Source organism: Ictidomys tridecemlineatus, chromosome 5, assembly GCF_052094955.1.
Source record: "Ictidomys tridecemlineatus isolate mIctTri1 chromosome 5, mIctTri1.hap1, whole genome shotgun sequence".
In the NCBI taxonomy this organism is placed as follows: domain Eukaryota; kingdom Metazoa; phylum Chordata; class Mammalia; order Rodentia; family Sciuridae; genus Ictidomys; species Ictidomys tridecemlineatus.
Genome location: NC_135481.1, coordinates 172,509,556 through 172,528,846, shown reverse-complemented (window position 1 = coordinate 172,528,846; position 19,291 = coordinate 172,509,556). Strand labels below are relative to the sequence as shown.

The 19,291-nt window shown below is 47.9% G+C and overlaps 1 protein-coding gene across 12 annotated transcripts; it reads right to left on the bottom strand.

Annotated features, from left to right (window-relative positions):
• Positions 1–1,924: 1,924 nt before the first annotated feature.
• On the bottom strand, positions 1,925–11,982 carry Lzts3 (leucine zipper tumor suppressor family member 3). 12 transcript variants are annotated; one of them, XM_078051507.1, is made up of 7 exons: positions 11,825–11,973; positions 7,785–7,844; positions 7,360–7,619; positions 7,041–7,185; positions 6,043–6,519; positions 4,873–5,727; positions 1,925–4,517 (listed from the first exon to the last, which is right to left on the bottom strand). In XM_078051507.1, the coding sequence occupies exons 4-7, from the start codon at positions 7,110–7,112 to the stop codon at positions 3,819–3,821; spliced, it is 2,103 nt and encodes a 700-aa protein (XP_077907633.1). In that variant the 5' UTR covers positions 7,113–7,185; positions 7,360–7,619; positions 7,785–7,844; positions 11,825–11,973; the 3' UTR covers positions 1,925–3,818. The 12 variants fall into 12 exon arrangements, with proteins under 12 accessions (XP_077907633.1, XP_077907630.1, XP_077907636.1 ...); XM_078051504.1 differs by having other exon boundaries at positions 7,360–7,844; XM_078051510.1 differs by lacking the exon at positions 7,360–7,619 and having other exon boundaries at positions 7,019–7,185.
• Between the last annotated feature and the right edge of the window lie 7,309 nt (positions 11,983–19,291).

The window sequence follows — 19,291 nt, the reverse complement described above, 5'->3', positions numbered from 1 at the left end:
GGAATCTAAGACCTGCAGAGGGAAAATACTTCCCCGAATGAATCGCTCTGGAAGTAATTGAGCCGCATAATCAGTTTCGACTCTCAGGACCTCGTTCAGGGTTTTATGGCCTTGGGGAATTCACGTAAACTCTCTTAGTGTCTCATCTGTACAATGAGGGTAATAGGGCATTTATAATAGAAATGTATCTGCAAAGTGCTCTCAAGAGAAGACTTAGTGATGGAGAGACGAGCTGTTGAATAGCTAAAACTTGAACCCAGGTGATATTACACTTCCCTTAATAAGGGTCTCATACCTGAATCGATTTGGGCACAAATCTTAGGCAAGAAAGAAACTCTACCAAGCCTCTACTTGTCAGGAGGGCCTGGCCCCAGACTGCCATTCTCGAGGGCACTTGAGAGCAGCTGATCAGGTTCTTTGTATCTTATCAGTGCCCGAGCTACTGATTCAGTCATCTTAAGTGCTGTGAAAGAGATATGAGAAAGCATGCTCCCTCCAGGGCACCAACTTGCAAGGGAGACAAAACAAATGTAGAGAAGACATAACCTTGCAAGGAGGAGCAAGCATGGCATCCCAACTCCTGAGCTTTGCCTGGGTGTGAACATTTGGGAACTCAGACTACTGGCACCACTGCTTAGGGGGCATTCTTTCAACAGATCAAACCAAGGAAAACTGTTAGCTGCTGATTACAACTCTGGCTTTGGCAGCAGAATCCAAACGGGAGGAAGTCCATCCCCAGGGAGTGATCCATAATTGCTCCAGGGCAATTGTGCCAGTCCCAAGCGCCTTTGCCAAAACTCAATTTCCCAGTCTCCCTTAAAGTGGGAGGAGCATGTGACTCATTTCTGGCCAACAAGATTTAAAGGGAAGGGTGTTGACAATGTTCTGCGAAGGCAAAACTAAAGCTTGGGTTTGGGCAGCCACCTTGTGGCAAGGAAGAAACAATAAGTTAGAATGGGAGAGTGGGAAGAAGAAAAGTGTAGGTCCACCATGATGGATGAACCTCCACTTCCATCTGTGATACCCACATCCATACTTCTTGTCTGATGAGAAAAAAATAAACCACTTATTGAAGTCCTGTAAGTCAGGTTGTATTACATATAACAAAATGCATTCCTTTTCTTTTTTTTTAAATAATATGGAGATTAAACCAGGGCTGCTTTACCACTAATCTACATTCCAAGCCCTTTTAAAATTTTTTTGTTTGTTGTTTTGTTTTGTTTTGTTTGAGATGGGATCTTGTTAAGTTGCTGAGGCTGGCCTCAGACTTATGATTCCTGCATCAGCCTCCTGAGTTGCTGGGATTACAGGTATGTGCCACCCAACTCAATTGTGGGTTCTCTGAGGACAGAAGGAATTATAAAAGGATAGCTTACTGCTATACCACATGCTTGGGTACCTTTTGCCATTAACTGCAAATCTGTTCTCAGCCTTCAACTTATGTGTGTGTGCACCATGTGTGTTGGGGAATCAAACACCAGGGCTTCATGCATGCTAGGCGAGTGCTCTATCACTGAGTTATATTCCTAGCCTTTTAGCTTTCATTTCAATGCCCTCAACCATCACCAATCACCGTAAGATGGATCAAGTGACTGAAGGCTACAGCTTGCAACCTGCATTGCCTACCTTCTGACCAGCAGCCTGGTGTCCAGAATCTGAAGGCTACTTTGAAACCCTTTATAAATGACAGTCTTAGCTGAAGAGAAAGCCCCACTGGGCAAAATCATGGAACTATGACTCCTCTTGGACAATGTGGAGAAGTCTGGGCTTTGGGCCAACATCCTGGCATGGTCCGGTGAGCAACTCTATAGTCTCGTGCCTCCTCCTCTGGGAAATGTTTACTCCAGCTCTGTCCTCCCCATTTCCCCACCCTCCAGGCCTCACCTCCCACACCTGCAGACACAAGCAGGCCACAAGAATGCCATTCAAGAGGCTTTCTCCATTTTATTTCTTTGGGAAAGGAAAACAAAAGTCTTTCCATCACATATGGTAGAGATATATATTTATATATATTTATATATAATTTATTTTGTGGTTGGACATCCCAAAGCTGAGTCTGAGATATATATATATATATATATATATATATATATATATATATATATATATATATATATTTATTTATTTATTTTCCCCCTACTAATGCCTTCTTTTCCCAGCCCCTGTGGCCCAGGCCCAGGTTCTGGGGCAGGTACAGTGAGAGGTGAGTGGGATGGGCAGTGGTTGCCAGGGTGGCCTCACATGTAGCTCAAAGAGCTGGTGAGGACCCTCCAGAAAAGGCTGTGCAGAGGGTTAGAGGCCACATAGAAGGGCACTCCTGTTTTTGTGGGGGATGCACAGCTCATTAAACAGTCACCAGTCATGGGAGGAGGCTGGTCAGGGACTAGGGGACTTGATCACAGTAGTTGCCAGCTCTCTCTACCCTGCCCCCAAACTCTTGGGGGTAGAAGAGTGAAAGAGAGAAATACAAGGGCTGAGGGCCAAGCCTCCTCTGATTTTTATTGCTGGTGAATTAGAAATTTGCTTTCTTAGAAGGGAAATTACAAGTTCCCTTCCTATCTTGGGGAGTTAGATTCTGAGAGAGCCACCAGAGAAGGAAATGACATTGGCTGTCCCAACTCCTACTGATGGCCATGCCAGGCCTCCCTGGGCAAATGCTGAGCCAACTCAGAGCTTGACAAGGAACCAAGAGGTTAGTGTTCCTCTTAGGTCAGCCTTGTTCTTCAAGCGCAATTGCATCCAACCCTCCTGGCACCCCAAAACAAGGGCCTCGGACTTGGGCCAGTGGAGCTGGGAAGTGGGCAGTGCACCAAAGATCAAGCAGAATTTTCTACTAGAAGAAAAGTGAGACTCTGGGGAAGAGGCAGCCTGGGAAGATGATGTTCTGAGCATGAAAGCAGGAAACTAGGGGAAGTGAGTGAGGGAAGACACAGGAAGACATCACAGACACTCATCTGACCTCAGAAGCTGGGCAAGGGGAGTGCCTGAGAGGCAGGTAGCACTTAATAGCTGTAGTTAGAGCCGACAGTGGCCCTGGGTGTGGGGTAAGCCAAGCATCTGGGGCTCTTGCCCTGCAGGATCCTGGCCAGAAGGGTGAAGGTAGAAACCTCCAGATGACCCTTTGCAAGAACATGAGGAAAGATCTCCCTTGGACACTGAGCTTCCAGCCCAACACAGAGGGAATACACACTCAGGGCCAGGCCAGGTTCTGAGGCCTAAACCCAAGAGACCTTACGGGGGAGGGGCTGGGCAGGTAGCCCTCTCAACCACACAGGCAGGCCATCTGCTCCTACTTGTCCTGCCAATCTGCCCAGGGAGGGATAACACCACAGGAAGGAGAGAGGCCAGGAGCCCAGGGTCTGTTGGCCTTGGCAGACCCGTGCAGGCCCCCTCAGGCTCCACGGCCTAGGAAGTGAGCACAGAAAGCATCACTAGACACAAGTGGCCAACAACAGCAGCCCAGACTCCCTGAGGGTCTGGGGCATCTTATGGCACTGCAGGCCTGCTGCCTCCATCTCCAACAAGGGGCTGCCCAGAAAGGGGGCATGCTCCCTGCTGCCTGGGCTCTCATCCCTATGCACTCTGCCCTTTCCCCATTCTCTCCTTAAGAGGAGGGTCCGAGTGGCTACCCACAGGGGCAGTACTGGAACTGGGAGGGCATGAGGGGGCAGGGAGGAGCCTTGTCACAGCTGCTCTAAGAACCTCTTTGGTCTGGGGACATGGGGCACATTGGGAAGGGAAATGGAAGGGAGGGGAGACTGGGGACTCTGGCCTTGAGACAGGGCACTTGTCAGAAGGCCACGTGCCCAGGTGGAGGATCAGATTTCTGTGGACTCAATGCGTTCAAGGCGGGAAGGGGTCCAGGCCTTCTTCTCCTCACCATGTTGTGGGGTAGGAGTGCTTGCACCCCCTGCTGCCCCACGCTCCCGCAGCCTCCGTTCCAGCTGCTGGTTGCGCTGGTACATCTCCACATAACTCAATTGCAGCTGCTTCTGATACTCAATGACCTTCTCTTTCTCCTCCAGCCAAACGCGGCGCTCCTCTGCAAAGCTGGCGCCCTGGCGCTCCCGGGCTCTCCGCTCTGCTGCCAGCTCAGCCTGCAGCCGCCCCACCTCCCGCCTTAGGGCCCGTGTCCCATTCTCCCCTCCAGCATCCACCTCCCCATCCATGGAAACTAAGGAGGCAGCAGCTGCCACCCCAGCCTGACGGCGCATCTTGGCCTCATCACTTTCGCAGGTGGCCAGTGCCTCCTGTGGTTCGGCAGGGTCCACGGGGGTCAGCGCAGGCTTGAGGCACGTGGCAGGCAGCTCACCTTCACCCAACTCCAGGCTGGCCTGTTTGCTGCCAAAGGAGTCCCTCAGGCTGAGCAGCTGCTCCTCCTTCTCCCGCAGTGAGGCCCGGCCCTCCCGCAGCTGTGAGCGCAGACCCACAATCTCACTCAGCTTCTGGGATACATCAGCCTGAGAGTCCTTCAGCTGCTGCTTCAGAAGGGAAATCTCCCCGGCCTTCTGGCACACCTGGGCAAGGGCAGGTAGGAGAAGAAGCCAGGATAAAGGCAGAGTTCTGCTCACCCCAACCCAATCCCCATATCCAACACCAGGGCCACCAAGCTTCCCCAGGACTCAGGCTCAGCCCTTCATCAGACCAAGCAAGGATAACACACCGGCCTCCCTGCTGGACTCAGGACATACAGGGTTCATCTGACATCAGCCCAGGGACAGTTTCATGTCCTAATAGACCTCCAAAGTCAATCTGGTCCCTCTATTCCTTTCTCTCACCCTTTGAATAGTGGTAGGCTACTGCTCTGAGGTTCTCCAGAGGGTCAGAGGAAGGGGAGACAGAGGGGAAAGGACAGAGCCCCCCAGCCCGCACCTCCCACTTAGTTTCCTCCATCCGGGGCAGGAAGTCGGCCTGCTCCTTCTGGCAGGCGGCCACCTTGTCCTCTAGCTCTTCCCGCTGCCGCATCAGCCGGGCTGCCTCTTCCTGAAGTTGCTTCTTGTCCTGCTGCAGCCGCAGCACTTGCAGCTGTAGTCCCTGCTGGGCTCGCTGGGCACGGCGGGCCACCTGCTGCAGCTTCCCGCTGCAGCCCTGCCGCAGCTCTGCTAGCTCTCGCTCCCATGCCTTCTGCCTTTCCTCCAGCACCTGGGCCACAGCTGCCTCGCTCTGCTCCAGACTGCGCCGCAGAGCTGCCACCTCCTGCTCCTTCTCCCATAGCCGCTCCTCCAGCTCCTGGATCAGTGCACTGGGCGAGGGTGGTGAGCAGGCTGCAAATGGCAGGCCTCCACCTCCACCCTCCCCAGATCCCAGGTGGCTTGGCCGCCCCATGGATGATGATGACCCACTCTTGCTGGAGGCCCGCCCACTGTCAGAAGTCCCCAGGTCCTGGTAGCCCGAGCCCCCACCACTGCTGCCACTGCCATAGCTGGCAGTGCCGATGCGGTTGATGTGACTGGTGGAAGCACTGAGGGGCGCCAGGTGCTGGCTGTAGCTGGAGCTGTAGGTGGGCAAGCTTGTGAGTGAGTTCCGGCCTGAGTCTGAGAGGCCGCCCCCACTTCCGCCTGCTGGGGTCATGGTCCGAGACTTTTCCAGTCCACCCTTGAGGCCACCAGGGCCCTGTCGTCCCTCAGGGGTCCCATTGGTCTGTGGGGGACACAAATTCTGCATGGAATGGAAATTCTTGGGTACAACAGGCTTGAAGGCTGATGGCCGAACTAGTGGTTCTGAGCACTGTGCAAAAGCAAGGAAGAGCAGTGAGCATCAGAATGAGTCCTTGACCTTGGCTCAGCTTCTTCCCTTTAGCTGAGCCTTGTTCAACCCCACATCCTCCCCTTTGGGTTTCTACTTGGTATCTCCCCCAAGCCAGGTCCCTGTCCTGGATCCCCCAGCTGGTCTTGGCCTCAGGGCCCCACTCCATAGCTCTTTGGCCCAGCTTGCCTCCTGGCCCCTATGATCCAACCTCCAAGAAAGCCCTCTTGCCCATCTCTTTGAGTTACTTCCCACCCCAGAAAAAGGTTGTGACAGTCTCAGGCCCTAGAGACTGACCTGGTCTAGCTTGCCAGAGGTGGCCAGGAGCTTGGGTGGGTGGCTGGGCTCACGATACTGTGGTGGAGCCTTGTCACTGCCACCGCTGCTGCTGCTGCCACCGCTGCTACCCACCACATTGCCGCAGACATCTGTGTGGTCACTGCCCCGCAGCTCGCCGTTGAGGTAGAGGGAGTTGGCGAGAGCCTTGTCCTCTGAGGGGTATCGGCCTGGCCTCTCCCTGCTGGTCCCACTGCCACTGCCTCGGGGGCCTGGGAAACTGCCCTGGTTGCCCCCACCCCCTGTGCGGGTGCCCACGCTCTTCATGGCGAACTCTTGGGCATGGGCCACCCCACTGCCCACACTGCCCATGGCCAGGCGGGGGTCTGGGGGTCCAAGCTCAGAGGGCCGTGGGGCAAAGGCCAGGAGGGGATCCCGCCCTGGGTCAGCACGCACGGGCAGTGTCTCCAGCTTCGCCATGACTAAGCCAGGAGGGCACTGTGGGCACAGACGGGAAGGTAGAGAGGTCAGACCCCACCCCTATTCCCACCACCCCAGCCAAATCAACCCCAGCACCACCCTGCCCCTCAGTGTCCCCTTTCCTAATGTAGAAGAGTTCCCAGACATTCAAAGTGAAGGAATAGGAATGAGTAAGAGCAATAGCTTGGTAATGGGGGCTGCCTGTTGCCCCAGGGCACTCTACTCCTCAACCTGTGCTTCAAACCCACCTCAACCATAAGCCTCCCAGACTCATGAACCTCTCTTTGCTGCAACTCCCAGAATTTAGTTCTTTACCCTGGGTCAGGGCCTCTACATCTCAGCCTCAGTGGCTAGGGAAATGGGGTTGGGAGAGAAGTACCTGAATCCATTAGGGAACCTCAGAAGTTAGGGGAGGGCCAGAGACACAATAATTCTATTAAAAAATTGAAGGCAATGGTCTTTCCCAGCCCCCTACCCTAAGGTGTTGTAGTCAAGGGCGGAAGTGGAAGCTCACTACCAGCGCAGGCTCCTCTCCTTGCCTTTCCAAGGGAGTGGGGGGCCGATGGGTCCTCAAGCCTGGGACCCTCCGAGGCCCGGTCTGCAGGGGCCATGTGGCTGACTCTCGCAGTCGGGGCTCGGCCCGAACCAGCTGCGCGACTTTGGACGGGCCGACTGAGCCATCCTCTGCGAAATGGGAGGAATGAAGAACCTACCTCGCGGAGCTGCCGCTCGGCAGGTGCCCCGAGGCTGCGTGCACGGGAAGGAACCCGGTCACCAGGTTAGGTGGGCGGAGCTGCCCCTGTAGGATGCGCTGGCGTCGCGAGTGGGCGGCGCCATGGGCACTCAGACCAGACTGACCGAATGCAGGCCGAAGCTGCAGCAGGTGGCAAGGGAGGTCTTCCCAATTCGTCTGTAGCGAAAGGGACCCCGAAAGGGACCCCCTCCCCGACGTCAGTACTACAGAGGCCCCCAAGCTGACAGAGGCCAGGACTGGAAGGCAGTGCTGCGGGCTTCTGGCGCTGGCCGAGCCTCCCTCGGGGCCTACATCTCCCACAGGTGGGGTGGGGGGCGGCCTTTGCACTCCACGGTGCTCCAGAGGATCCTGCACCTGCTGAACCCTGCCAAGAATGCACTGCCACCAGGAAGACTTCCTGGATTGCCCCCTCCCCCGCTCCCTGTGGACTTTGATCCTGTTCAGTTCACCATGAAGTCAATTCTGTGGATGTGCGCCCCCTCCCCCAAGGCAGGCCGGCAGAAAGAGGGGGAGCAGGGCCTCGGATTACCTGAGCTCAGGCAGGCCTGATTTCCTGGTTCCTTTGTCTCAAGTCTGCACCTGGGAACACCTGTCACAGAGATCTACATAATCCAGCTGGACAGGGGCACTAGGGTGCTAGCAGCTGGCTAGATGGCTCAAGATGGCTCAAACTCTAGTGCCTTTCAGGCCTTTAAACCTCCTGCCCCCACCCAGGTTCAACCAGAAACTGGGCAGGAAGCCCTCCTTCTCTATTAAGTGAAGGAATCCAACCTCCCTTTGAGTGTTCTGTAGACTGTCTTCTAATGATGTCCAGTGTTAATGTTCCCAAACAAGGAAGCCTGGTAAAACCCTTGCTCTTCAGGATCTTCAGGCCATATCAGCCTTAGATGGTGGGTAAGTTCACCGCCAAACTGGTCTATTAAATGGAATGTAGCATTCCATTCTCTCAGTCTTTCCCCACAGGTGTGGAGAACAGCAAATTTTCACCACCCTCATCCCTTCTGCAAGTCTATCCCCATAACCAGCAGTGGCACTAACCTGGGCAAGAGAGGCATATAGGGCACAAGTGAAGTGCAGGACGTGCAGGTACACCCACAACCCTGAGAGTGAGGCCTCTTTTGCCTCACCCTAGTATCTGCCTCCACTCCCCAGCATACTCCATCCTGGCTGCTACTCCTTGGCTTTGAAACCCCTCCTACCCTAAACATGGCCCCCTTCTCTCAACATCACTGGGTGACGTATAGGAAGCAGCTAGAATTGGGAGGATGGTTGCTGAATGGCCTGAAGCTTGAAACCAGTGGGAAGGCCTAGGCAGGGTTTGGAGAAGAGAAACTGGCAAAGCCTCATACAGCTGGGTTTCAGGTAGTAGGGACAAGGGAAATGTCTGGGTTGGGGCACCAGGGGGGTAAAAACAAGGAAAGAATCTGAGCTGAAGCATAAGGGTGGGTGGGACACCCTTAACATAATGGGGAAATTGCTTGAGAGAAATAGGTCTTAAAATAAATTTTAAAAAGTACGTGTGTATGTGTGTGTGTGTGCGCATATGTGTGTGTGTGTGTGTGTGTGTATGTGTATATATATAGTTGTAGGTGAATACAATACATTTATTATTTATTTTGTTTTTAAGTGGTGCTGAGGATTGAACCCAGTGCTTCACCTGAGCTAGGCGCGTGCTTTACCACTGAACCACAACCCTGGCCCTGAAATAAGTCTTTTTGAGAAGACCAGAGAAATAATTCTCATGCACTGAGTGGAGCGAAAGACTCGAATCTTCAGCATACAAGGGCGGTGTGGGTGGGCCCAGCCTTCAACTAAGGCAGAAGAGCCCCATAAGTCTGGGTGACAGTGTGGGAACTAGAAGGCATCTAGGAGAAGCTGGGCCCTGAAGGCCAAGACGGGGGACTCAAGAATGTGGGGCCAAGCTAGATGCAGTGGTGTACACCTACAGTCGCAGCTACTCAAGAGGATCTCTTGAGCCCAGGAGTTTAATACCAGTCTTAGTTTTGGTGACATAGCGAGACTCCATCTCAAAAAAGAAAGAAAAACAGGGGACGTGGGGGCAGCTCGCAGGGTTAAAAAGAAAAGGGACAGGTAAAAATTGGGATTACAGAGTGTGCCCTGGATTTGGCAGTTGAAGATATCACTGGTGTATGTCAGTAAGAATGGCTTCAGAAAAGTAGTACAAGGGAAAAGCAGACCACAGGGTGGAGGGGTGCAGAGAGATGAAATGGCAGAATTCCCTGCTAACAGAGGCCAGAGAACACCATTATTTAAGGAGTTTTGGAATCTCAATGTTTGTTTTCTTTTTTAATTTTAAAATTAAACATGATAGAAACTTGAGTGTGCTGATATGCCAAAGAAAGGCACCACTAGTAAAATTAAAAATCTAGGCAGGGAGCTAGCAAGGGGGCTGCATCAGAAGCCAGGGATGAATAAGAAGAAATCTCAGACATGATAATGTTGATTGTGAGTGACAGGGCTAATGCTTGGGAAGGTACTTTCTAAACCGTAAGGTACAGCACAAACATGCAAAACCACCTTCTTTGAGATCTAGGAAAAAATAATCTGACTATAAATTTGAGTTGGTCATATGCCAATCTGCCCCACTCTTTCTCTAGACTGTGTGTTATTTCCCACTAGGTTCACATGCCCAGAGCTCTAGATAGAAATGACACTGTCCTGAACCTTCTTTCCTTGTGCTGTACCTGGGGAATCCTTGATTGTCATTCTACAGAAGCTCTCTCTGGAGCCCAAAGAGCTTCTTGCCATAATTCTACTCTGTCATGGTCAACCTCTTGCAAGTGTTCCCTGCTCCCCTTTCCTCTCCCAAGATTAGACTGCTGCTGGTACTTTCCTCAAAAACCTGACAGGGAGCTGGAAGGACAAGGAGTTGGGATATTTTTTACTGCTAAGAAGGAATTAAGCTGAGAGGAAGGGTTGTGCTTCCTTGTGGGTCAGGGTCTTGCACTGGCCCAGGTAACAGTGTGATCTGAAAAGAAAGCTTCATGGCATCGAACCATGTCATTGAACCACGACAGCCTTGTTTCCACACTCTGCCTCTATCTCTGTCTTATTAATACTCAATGCGTGTGACATTACAGTTTAAGTGGTCACAGAGGGACCTACGAGTTACACAGGAAAGTCTCTCCAATCCATAGAAACCACCTCGATCCTCACCACCTATATTCCCCCAAAGCTAGAACACTTGAAGTCCCAGAGGTCCCCAAGTCCAACTCAGTCCACCTGCTAAAGATCTCAGCAGCACCTCCTGCCAGCACCTTTGCTGAGTCTCCTCAGTGGCCCTTCTTCTGCACTCCCTTCTTGAGCTGCAGCCAAGAGACTCTTTCTAAAGGGCAAAGCCATTCATGTTCTTATTCTGCCCAAATCCTTCCATGAGCTGGGTCAAGTGCAGAAGATGGAGTTCTGGCTCCATCAGCTCCAAGTGTAAATCACAGCTCGACGGATTGGAGTGGAACCAAATGTAGGTTGTTTCACCTCAGATTCTCACATTTACTTGCAGGAATTTTAAGAAGCAAATATATTAAGGGCAAATTGCTTGATATTCCTCTTGGTCCCCAGAATCAAGCAGAGCTTGCAGCAGTGTCCCCAAGGTCCCTCCTGATGCCCATCCTTTATCTTCCTTGACCTGAGCTCCTCTCCACTCCACATACAACCTCAGCTCTCTGTGCTCATCCTATAGCCTTCTAGAATCAGTCCAATTGCTGTCAATACAGCATCCCTGATATATCTCAGGGGTCTTGGAGCACTTAGCTCAGGACACCCCAGGACAAAAATGAAAGAGTCCTCAGGGTTTCTGGGCCCTGGCACCAAGAAAATGCAGGGTGAATGCCTATGGGAACGCTAGTTATGAGCAATGCAAATAGGTAATGAACACAGGCAGAGAAACCAGGAAGGGCTACCAGGAAGAAGGACTGAGGGAGGAAAGGGATCCAGGGGCACTGTAGGGCTCTGGGGGTACAGAGATCTCCAGAACTTCTTGGTTGGGATGTGTGAGGGGAGATCCATCTTCCCTTGGAGGCATGGACACTATCCTGGCTCTGTTGAAGCCCATGTTTCAGGACTGGGGGGGCCGACAGCACACCCCCACACATACCCGGAGCTCACACACGCGCGAACACACGAGCCTCCACTGGGGGTGGGGGTCGCCATTCACCAGCAGCCCACAGCGCACAGCGCCAACAGATAGAGACCCCAGCCACAGGCCATCCGCAGGGGTGCCCAGGGGGTCTCTGCTGTGGGGAAAATCCCGCCTGCACCTCCTAGGGCTACCCACCAACGCGTGTGGCCCTGGGGGGCGGGGCGCAGAGGGAAGAGGTGACATAATCCGGACCGCACCCCCTCCGGCCGCCATCCCCCCCCCCAGGCCGGGCGAAGCATCCATGACATCATTGGCCTCCTCTACATTTCCCCTCCTCCGCCCCCGGGACCCTAGCAGCGGGACGCGACCCCTCCCCAGCTCCCAGTCGGGACAGACGCGCCGAGCCGTGCAGCAGGCACGGCGGCAGGTTGGAGCCGAGAGGGGCGACGCGGTGGGCCTGCCTCACTTACTCGCTGCCCCAGGGTTCGGTGTAGGGTCTCCGACGCGGGCGCCACGGGCCCGGCTAGCTGGCGCAGCCCGAAGCCCGCCCGGCGGGGCGCGCAGCGCGGGCCCGGCTCGGCTTCGCGCCCCTCCCGCTCTCCGCCCGGGCCCCGCCCACCAGCGGCTGCGGCAAACGCGGGCCCGCCCCCGGTCACGCCCCCCGGGGCCACCAATCCCCGAGCTGGGGCGGGGCACGGTGATTTAACCCCTTAGTCTCTGCGTCTCCGCCCGCACGTGGGATCCCTCCGTCTCACCAGCTGCAGGATGCTTAATAGTCTGCCCGAGTTCCTCGGTTTGTCATTTGTCACCCGTCCTCTCAAGTCCTTGGACTTAGTGCCCCAGTCTCTCCTAACAAATCCTGTGGGACTGCGCCGTCCTTGAATCTAAGATTTTGCTATGGGAGATGAGCTCCTCTAATTTCGAAAAAGGGATCCCAATTCCGAGCCCCAAACTCCCATTCCTCTCCGGCTTTGAGGAGGCGGCCTCCAAGCGGACGCATTTAGACCTTGAAAGACTACGTGGTTGGGGCTCAACGAGCCATTGCGGGTGTATCCGACCCAGCCGCCCGCCAGGTCACGGGGACCACAGGCAGGATCGTGGGAAGCTCGAGGGCCAGTAACTACGTCAGCCTGCAAACCCAGAGGATTTGAAACTTGCTGCTTTCGAAGGCTCACGGTCTCCAAGGTGCAATGAGGAAAAATATGCATTACATACCGGCAGGGTGTGAGCGCTTTCACCTTGTGCGGGGTCCCTCCCTGATGTAAGGCCCGGCCCAAGTCCCTGTGTTGCATCCCTGAGTGAGAAGGAGCAGTGGCAGGGACTTCATCCCTGACCCAGAAAGCCAGCTTCCTTCACTGCGGGGAGTGCTCGATGACTTGGGAGGACTGCTGGGAGTAAGGAGTCAGCCTTGAATTGTGGCCTTAGCCTCGCTTAAGTGTGGCGAAACAAATTAGACCTAGGGTCAGGCACTAGCAAAGCCTGGAGGCACAAGGGTCTGAGGTAAAAACCGCAGCTCCTCCACTCTGGCTGGGATTTAACCCATTATATTTCTGCTGCTATAGCTGATGTGTTTGCTCATTCTATTTTGTAATTTTTATTTCTTGTTGTTTTAAATTTTTTCCCCACATTTGCTTTTATTTTATATAGTGGTTTTTAAGGCAAAAACCTTGTTTTTAGTTTTCCTAATGAATTCCTTTAAATTTATTTTTATGTCACTATATGACGAATCATTCCTTTTATATTATTTATGTAAAGAGAAATATTAAATGTTTTCGAATGTCACATTATTGTATGTATTTGTGAGGTTGTAATAAGAAATTGAATGTGCCTTTGCCCTCAAACCTATTTATATTTGTCCACTTTAGTCAGGATGACAGACCTTCCTTTTGCACTTTTTTTTTTTTTTTAAGAGAGAGAGTTTTAGTTCTCGGTGGACACAACATCTTTGTTGGTATGTGGTGCTGAGGATCGAACCCTGGCCGCACGCATGCCAGGCGAGCGCGCTACCGCTTGAGCCACATCCCCAGCCCTCCTTTTGCACTTTTTAAGCCAAAATATATATTTTTTCCAGTGGTAGAAGGTTTGCCTATTATGCAGGAGGCTCTGGGTTCCTCCCAACCCTACTTTTGGGAATAGAATTCAGGAACAAGGGTGCTCCACCATTGATACACATCCCCTTCTTAAACATGTTTCTTTCTTTCTTTTTCTTTTTTTTTTTTTTTTTGTAACAGGGATTGAACCCTGAAGCCCTTAGCCAAAGGTCTCACGAAGTTGCTTAGGATCTCTCTAAGTTGCTGAGGCTGGTTTTGAACTTGTGATTCTCTTGCTTCAGTCTCCCTTACAGGTGGGATCCACTGCACTTCTTTGTACATTTTTTTTATTGGTATATTATAGTTGTACCTAATAATGGCATTAGTTCCTGCATATTCATACATGCACACAATATAATTTGTCCAGTATCACTCCCCAGCAATAAATCAATACATAAAATTTATTTTTACATAAGGTCTCATTAAATTGCCCAAGCCATCCTGGAAATTGCCATCCTCTTTCCTCAATCTCCTGAGTTATCTGGGATTACAGGTGTGCTACACCATACCTTATAAAATTCTTGAGTCTCAAACTCTTCCCCTCAAAATTTTCTAGTCCTGATCTCCTGTCTTCTAGCACTGAAAATGGTAGCAAAACTGGGCTTGTCTTGTTAAGGAAAGTAAATTGGTGCTTGTAAGGGTTTTTCTTTAAACTCAGAAGTCAAACCTGTTGCCTGTGTAAGTCTCTGAGGGCCTTTGCCTATTAATTTTCCAGAAACAAAAGATGTCTTTTCAATTTAGGAAAGTCTGTTAATGTGTTCCTATCCATTTTGTGAACAGATTTTTTTTTTCTTCCTTCCCTATCACATTAGACCTCCACTGTCAAATCTCTGTTCTGTTTATCTACATCCTGAAAGAGTATTTCAAGGTTTTCTTCACTATCATAGACTTAATTTCCTTCAGAGTCAAGTGTACTGTTTGTTTCACCAGTAAGACATTTGATTCTGCTATTTAATTTTTCCTTTCATTTCAGCCAATTTCCATTCCCCCTCTAATTTGATCTCAACTTACTATCTTACAGTTCTCTGTTTCTATTTTATAGAAAATGTGGTTTTCCATCTTTAGAAAAATATCGGAAAATATTTTTGTTCTAATGCACAGAAAAACCTTGCTAAAGTTGGCAATTTTCTGGAAAAAAAGAACTACAAAAATAAAAAATATTTTGAAAATATCATCCCAGAAATGTCCAAAAAGGCTCTGGGCTCAGGTGGTTTGATAGAATAAACCACTTAGAAAGAAACTTCCACTGATCAGATCATCCTCACCTTGTAAATCTGTACAAAAGCTCAGGGGGGAAAAAAAAAAGAATTCTATTCATTTTGTCAAGCCATAATTCCCCTTATACCAATACCTGATAACAACACAGAAAGGAAAGCTACAAACCAACCACACTTAACAGTACAGCGGGGAAAAATCCTAAATACAATTCAAGAAAACACAATGTTATTGTATATGAAATCAATAAGCTATGAGTTTGTCAAATGAGAAAAAAACAAATAAAAGAAATCATTCAGCTGGGTGTGGTGGTGCTCACCTGTAATCCCTGCTACATGGGAGGCCAAGGGGATTACAAATTTGAAGACAACTTGTGCAACCTGCTGAGACCTGTCTGAAAATAAAAAAGGGGCTGAGAGTGAAGCTCAGTAGTAGAGTGGCCCTGAGTTCAATCCCCAGTGCTACAAAGAAAAACAGCAATTCAGTTAGGTGTGGCGGTGCACACCTAAAGTCTGTTATTCAAAAGGCAGGAGGATCATTAAGCCCATAAGTTCAAGACCAACCTGGGAAACATAGCAAGACCCCACTCCCCAAAAAATAAAAAAGAGGGCTGGGTTGTGGCTCAGTGGTAGAGCGCTTGCCTAGCATGTGTGAGGCACTGGGTTCAATTCTCAGCACCACATGTAAATAGATAAATGAATAAAATAAAGGTCCATCAACAACTAAAAAATACATCTTTAAAAAATAATCAGAATAAGGTTCTGAGGAATGATACTAATGAATGCATTGTAAAGAAGTGTTCTTTTTGAATTACCTTTTCCTTTTCTCTTCCAGTTTTATCTTTTATGTTACATGATTGGTTTGAATAACTGATACATATTTTATAATTTTAAGTATTTTGATTCTAAAGCAACATGTTTTTACGTAAGCATGAAAAATGATTATTTTTAAAAAATCACAACAAATCACCAAGGAAAATCATTGTTTTGCTTTATTTTTAAATCATTTTCATTATTTATGTCATATATGTGCTACATATAACCATATAAAACTTTATGCTTTTCATACATTAATGTAATATGTGGTATCTATTGCATGTTTTAACTGGTTATATATATATTATTTCACTTAATATTTTAAGTGAAATAATATATATATATTATTTCACTTAAAATATATATATTTTATTGTATATATATATCATTGTATATATATTGTATCATAGGGTTTTCATTAATGATAAAATATTAAAGGAAACCCTGATTATAATGAATTCATGTTAAATAAATTTTTTTTAATGCATGTGAAAAATAAAACCTATCAAATTATTTGGGAGGCTAAAGCAGCAAGATTACACTAAAAAACAAACAAACAAACAAACAAAAACCTATCACATTAACAAACACTACTAGAAGGGAACTTGGGGCTTCTCTAGAATGTCTGTGAAGTTACCCCTGAATACTAAATTGGGGGCATATGAGGCACTTTATGCTAAAATTTGAATGTTTGTAATTGGGCTTCTTATTTTTTGAGACTCAGTTCCACTACGTTGCCCAGACTGGTCTTGAATGCCTGGGCTCAAGTGTTCCTCCTGCCCCAACCTCCTGAGTAGCTGGGTCTACAACTCACCACACCCAGCTTATACTAAAGCTTTTTACAGCTCTGCTTGCTTTATGAGAAAATGAATATCTCCAAAATTGGGCCAAAGATTCCTGCAAATTACCAGTAAAGGCTTGTGGGTTATCTAAACCAATATATAAATGTGACTGCAACGGTTATGATCCAAGTATGCTGAGGTCTTTTATAAGCTGTTTTATGATGATAAGCTGCGCGCGTGGGCAAGCACACACGTGCACACACACGGAACAGGAAAAACAAAAATTAAAGAAAAAAGTAAATTTACTAATAACCATATTCTCCTTCTTACCTCTACTCTTTACTAATGACATATTTTTACCTAAAATACATGGTTTATGCTTACGTTCCCTAGAAACCCCCATCACATTTTATGTTGTTTCTATAATTGATGTGTTGTTTTATAATACTAAGGATTCATCGGTACCTATATACTTTAAGCCTCATTGCAAGTTATTAAATAAAATGTAAAGAGAAGCATCAGTCACCACCCCAAGTGTGTTCTATATACTCACATCTACTTGTGAAGTACAGTATCTTCCCTAAACGCCCTCAAAAAACAATAAAATTGTTATTGAACCAGGGAAATTATGGTTATGTCCAAATATTTAACCAATTTTATGGAAAAACAGACTCAAAAAAATGTTACCAGATTTAATTTTTAAAAGAGTTTTTTGTAGCTGTAGATGGACAGAATGCTTTTGTTTACTTTTATGAGATGCTAAGGATGGAACCCTTTGCTTCACACATGCTAGGCAAGTGCTCTGCCACCAAGTTACAGCCCCAGATTTAATGTTTGTAACAGCTGGTATAATTAGTCTAGTCCAAACTTTTTTTTTTTTAACTGGAGGGTCGAACCTAGGGCTTTACAAATGCAAGGCAGATGCTTTGCCACTGACCTACATCCCAGACCTCCAAACTTTTTTTGTTGATACTGGGGACTGAACCCCAAAGCACTTATCTCCTGAGCTACATCCCCACAGCCTGCCCCACCAGATTTTTATTTTTATTTTTAGAAAGGGCGTTGCTAAGTTGCTGAGGCCGGTCTTGAACTTGTGATCCTCCTGCCTTAGTCTCCCAGCTGCTGGGATTACAGGTGTGTTGCACTGCGCCCTATAACCTTTGTGAACTTTTTACACAATTATTGCAGATAGACATGGTAGTAGCTTAATGAAACTTTCATTACCTGCCTCTGTGTTCTTCATTCATCACTTGCCAACTTTTTCTCTCCTGAGCTGCTGCTACCCAATAACAACAGTAACTGAGATGTAGAAAAATAAGAAATTCCTGACAATAATGGATTATATGTTGAATAACTGCTCACTTGTGATATTTACTCTGGTCTGCTTTGACATGAGGCAATAAGTACAAATTAAAAAACATTAAGACAAATGCAGCTGGGCGCAGTGGTGCTAACCTATAATCCCAGCAATTAATGAGGCAGAAGCAGAAGGATTGTGATTTTGAGGCTAGCCTCATCACCTTGGTGAGACCCTGTCTCAAAATAAAAATAAAAAAGGGCTGGCAATGTGGCTCAGTGCTAAAGCACCTCTGGGTTCAATCTCCAGTACCAAAAAAAGACAACTGCTAAGTAGACATTAAGAATGTGCCCACACATCTGCACTGCTCCACAAACTACACAGTGAACTGTGGTATTTGGCTCCATAAAAGTGATTAGAGGGAGCTGGGGCTGTGGTTCAGTGGTGGAGCACTTGCTTAGCACATGTGAGGCACTGGGTTTGATCCTCAGCACCACATAAAATAAATAAATAAAGAACTAAAAAAAAATATATATGTTTAAAAAAAAGAGACTTGAGTCACCTTATTGTCGAGGAACAGTTAAAAGAAAATTTCTTAAAACAACATAAGTATTAAATCTCAGTTATTCAGTTCTGATACAGTTGGAACATTAATAGTTTTAGTATTATTATTACAGAAGTTTTTTGTATCATTCATTAGAAATGTAAATCATATAAGAAAGTTAAAAGGACTAAAATCTGTCCAAGTAAATCTAGTAAGCTACAGGCAAAAGATTACTTTTATGTAAATTTAATGTTACAGTATCAGTATTTATTAGGTCCTGCTCTAAGGCTGCCTTTCCCATTTTGTTATAATGAGTAATTAAATAATGTATTATCCCCAAATCATATATGGGATCAGGATAAACCAAGTCAAAATATTTTTTCTGTTGTGTTACTACTGTAATCTAAATTACTTCTGGCACAATTTGAAGATTATCAAAATCTGTGTATGGAGCTGAGGATATAGCTCAGTCATAGAGCACATGCTTAGTATGTACAAGGCCCTGGGTTCCATCCCCAGCACTTAAAAAAAAAAAGTTATGTGCAATATACAACTTTACCCAGATACATTCTTGGCCGTGTTCAGTATAAAAGGAACAGGCCTCCTTAGCACCCTGTTTTTCAAACTATAGGTTGAGAGCTATTTGTGGGTTGGAAAATCAAGTCATCATCAGCAATGAAACAAAATAGAGAAGCAAATATTAACATGTGTCAAAAACCATAAGTGGATCCTACTGTGAAAGTTTTGCTTGAGTTACCTTCATGTATCCATGCATACGGATGTACTAAGTCCTTAGTAAAATGGATTTCTTACTGAGAGATACTATACAAAAAGCTTGAATAGCACAGCCTTAATGTAATAGGGGCCTCCAATCTTAAGGCCAGTGCTTGGGACTAGAGGAATTGGGGCAAGCACTCACAAAGGCTGATGGGGCACTTTTCAAACAGCACCTATAGATCCTTTTTTCTAGAAATCAGAAATTCCACAAGAACTCTTACAGAGTATCCATCTCATCAGATACTTAAAACATTTACCTTCATTCCTTTCAATAAATTCTTTGATATGTTATCTTTTTCACCTTTCAGAGCTGTGGAGAGAAAACTCTTCCCTCCACTATTCCCAGGACTATTCCTGTTTTTAAGTAAAATGTACAACCTCCATCTGAGCACTGGTGAATCAACTGGAGTTAGTAAT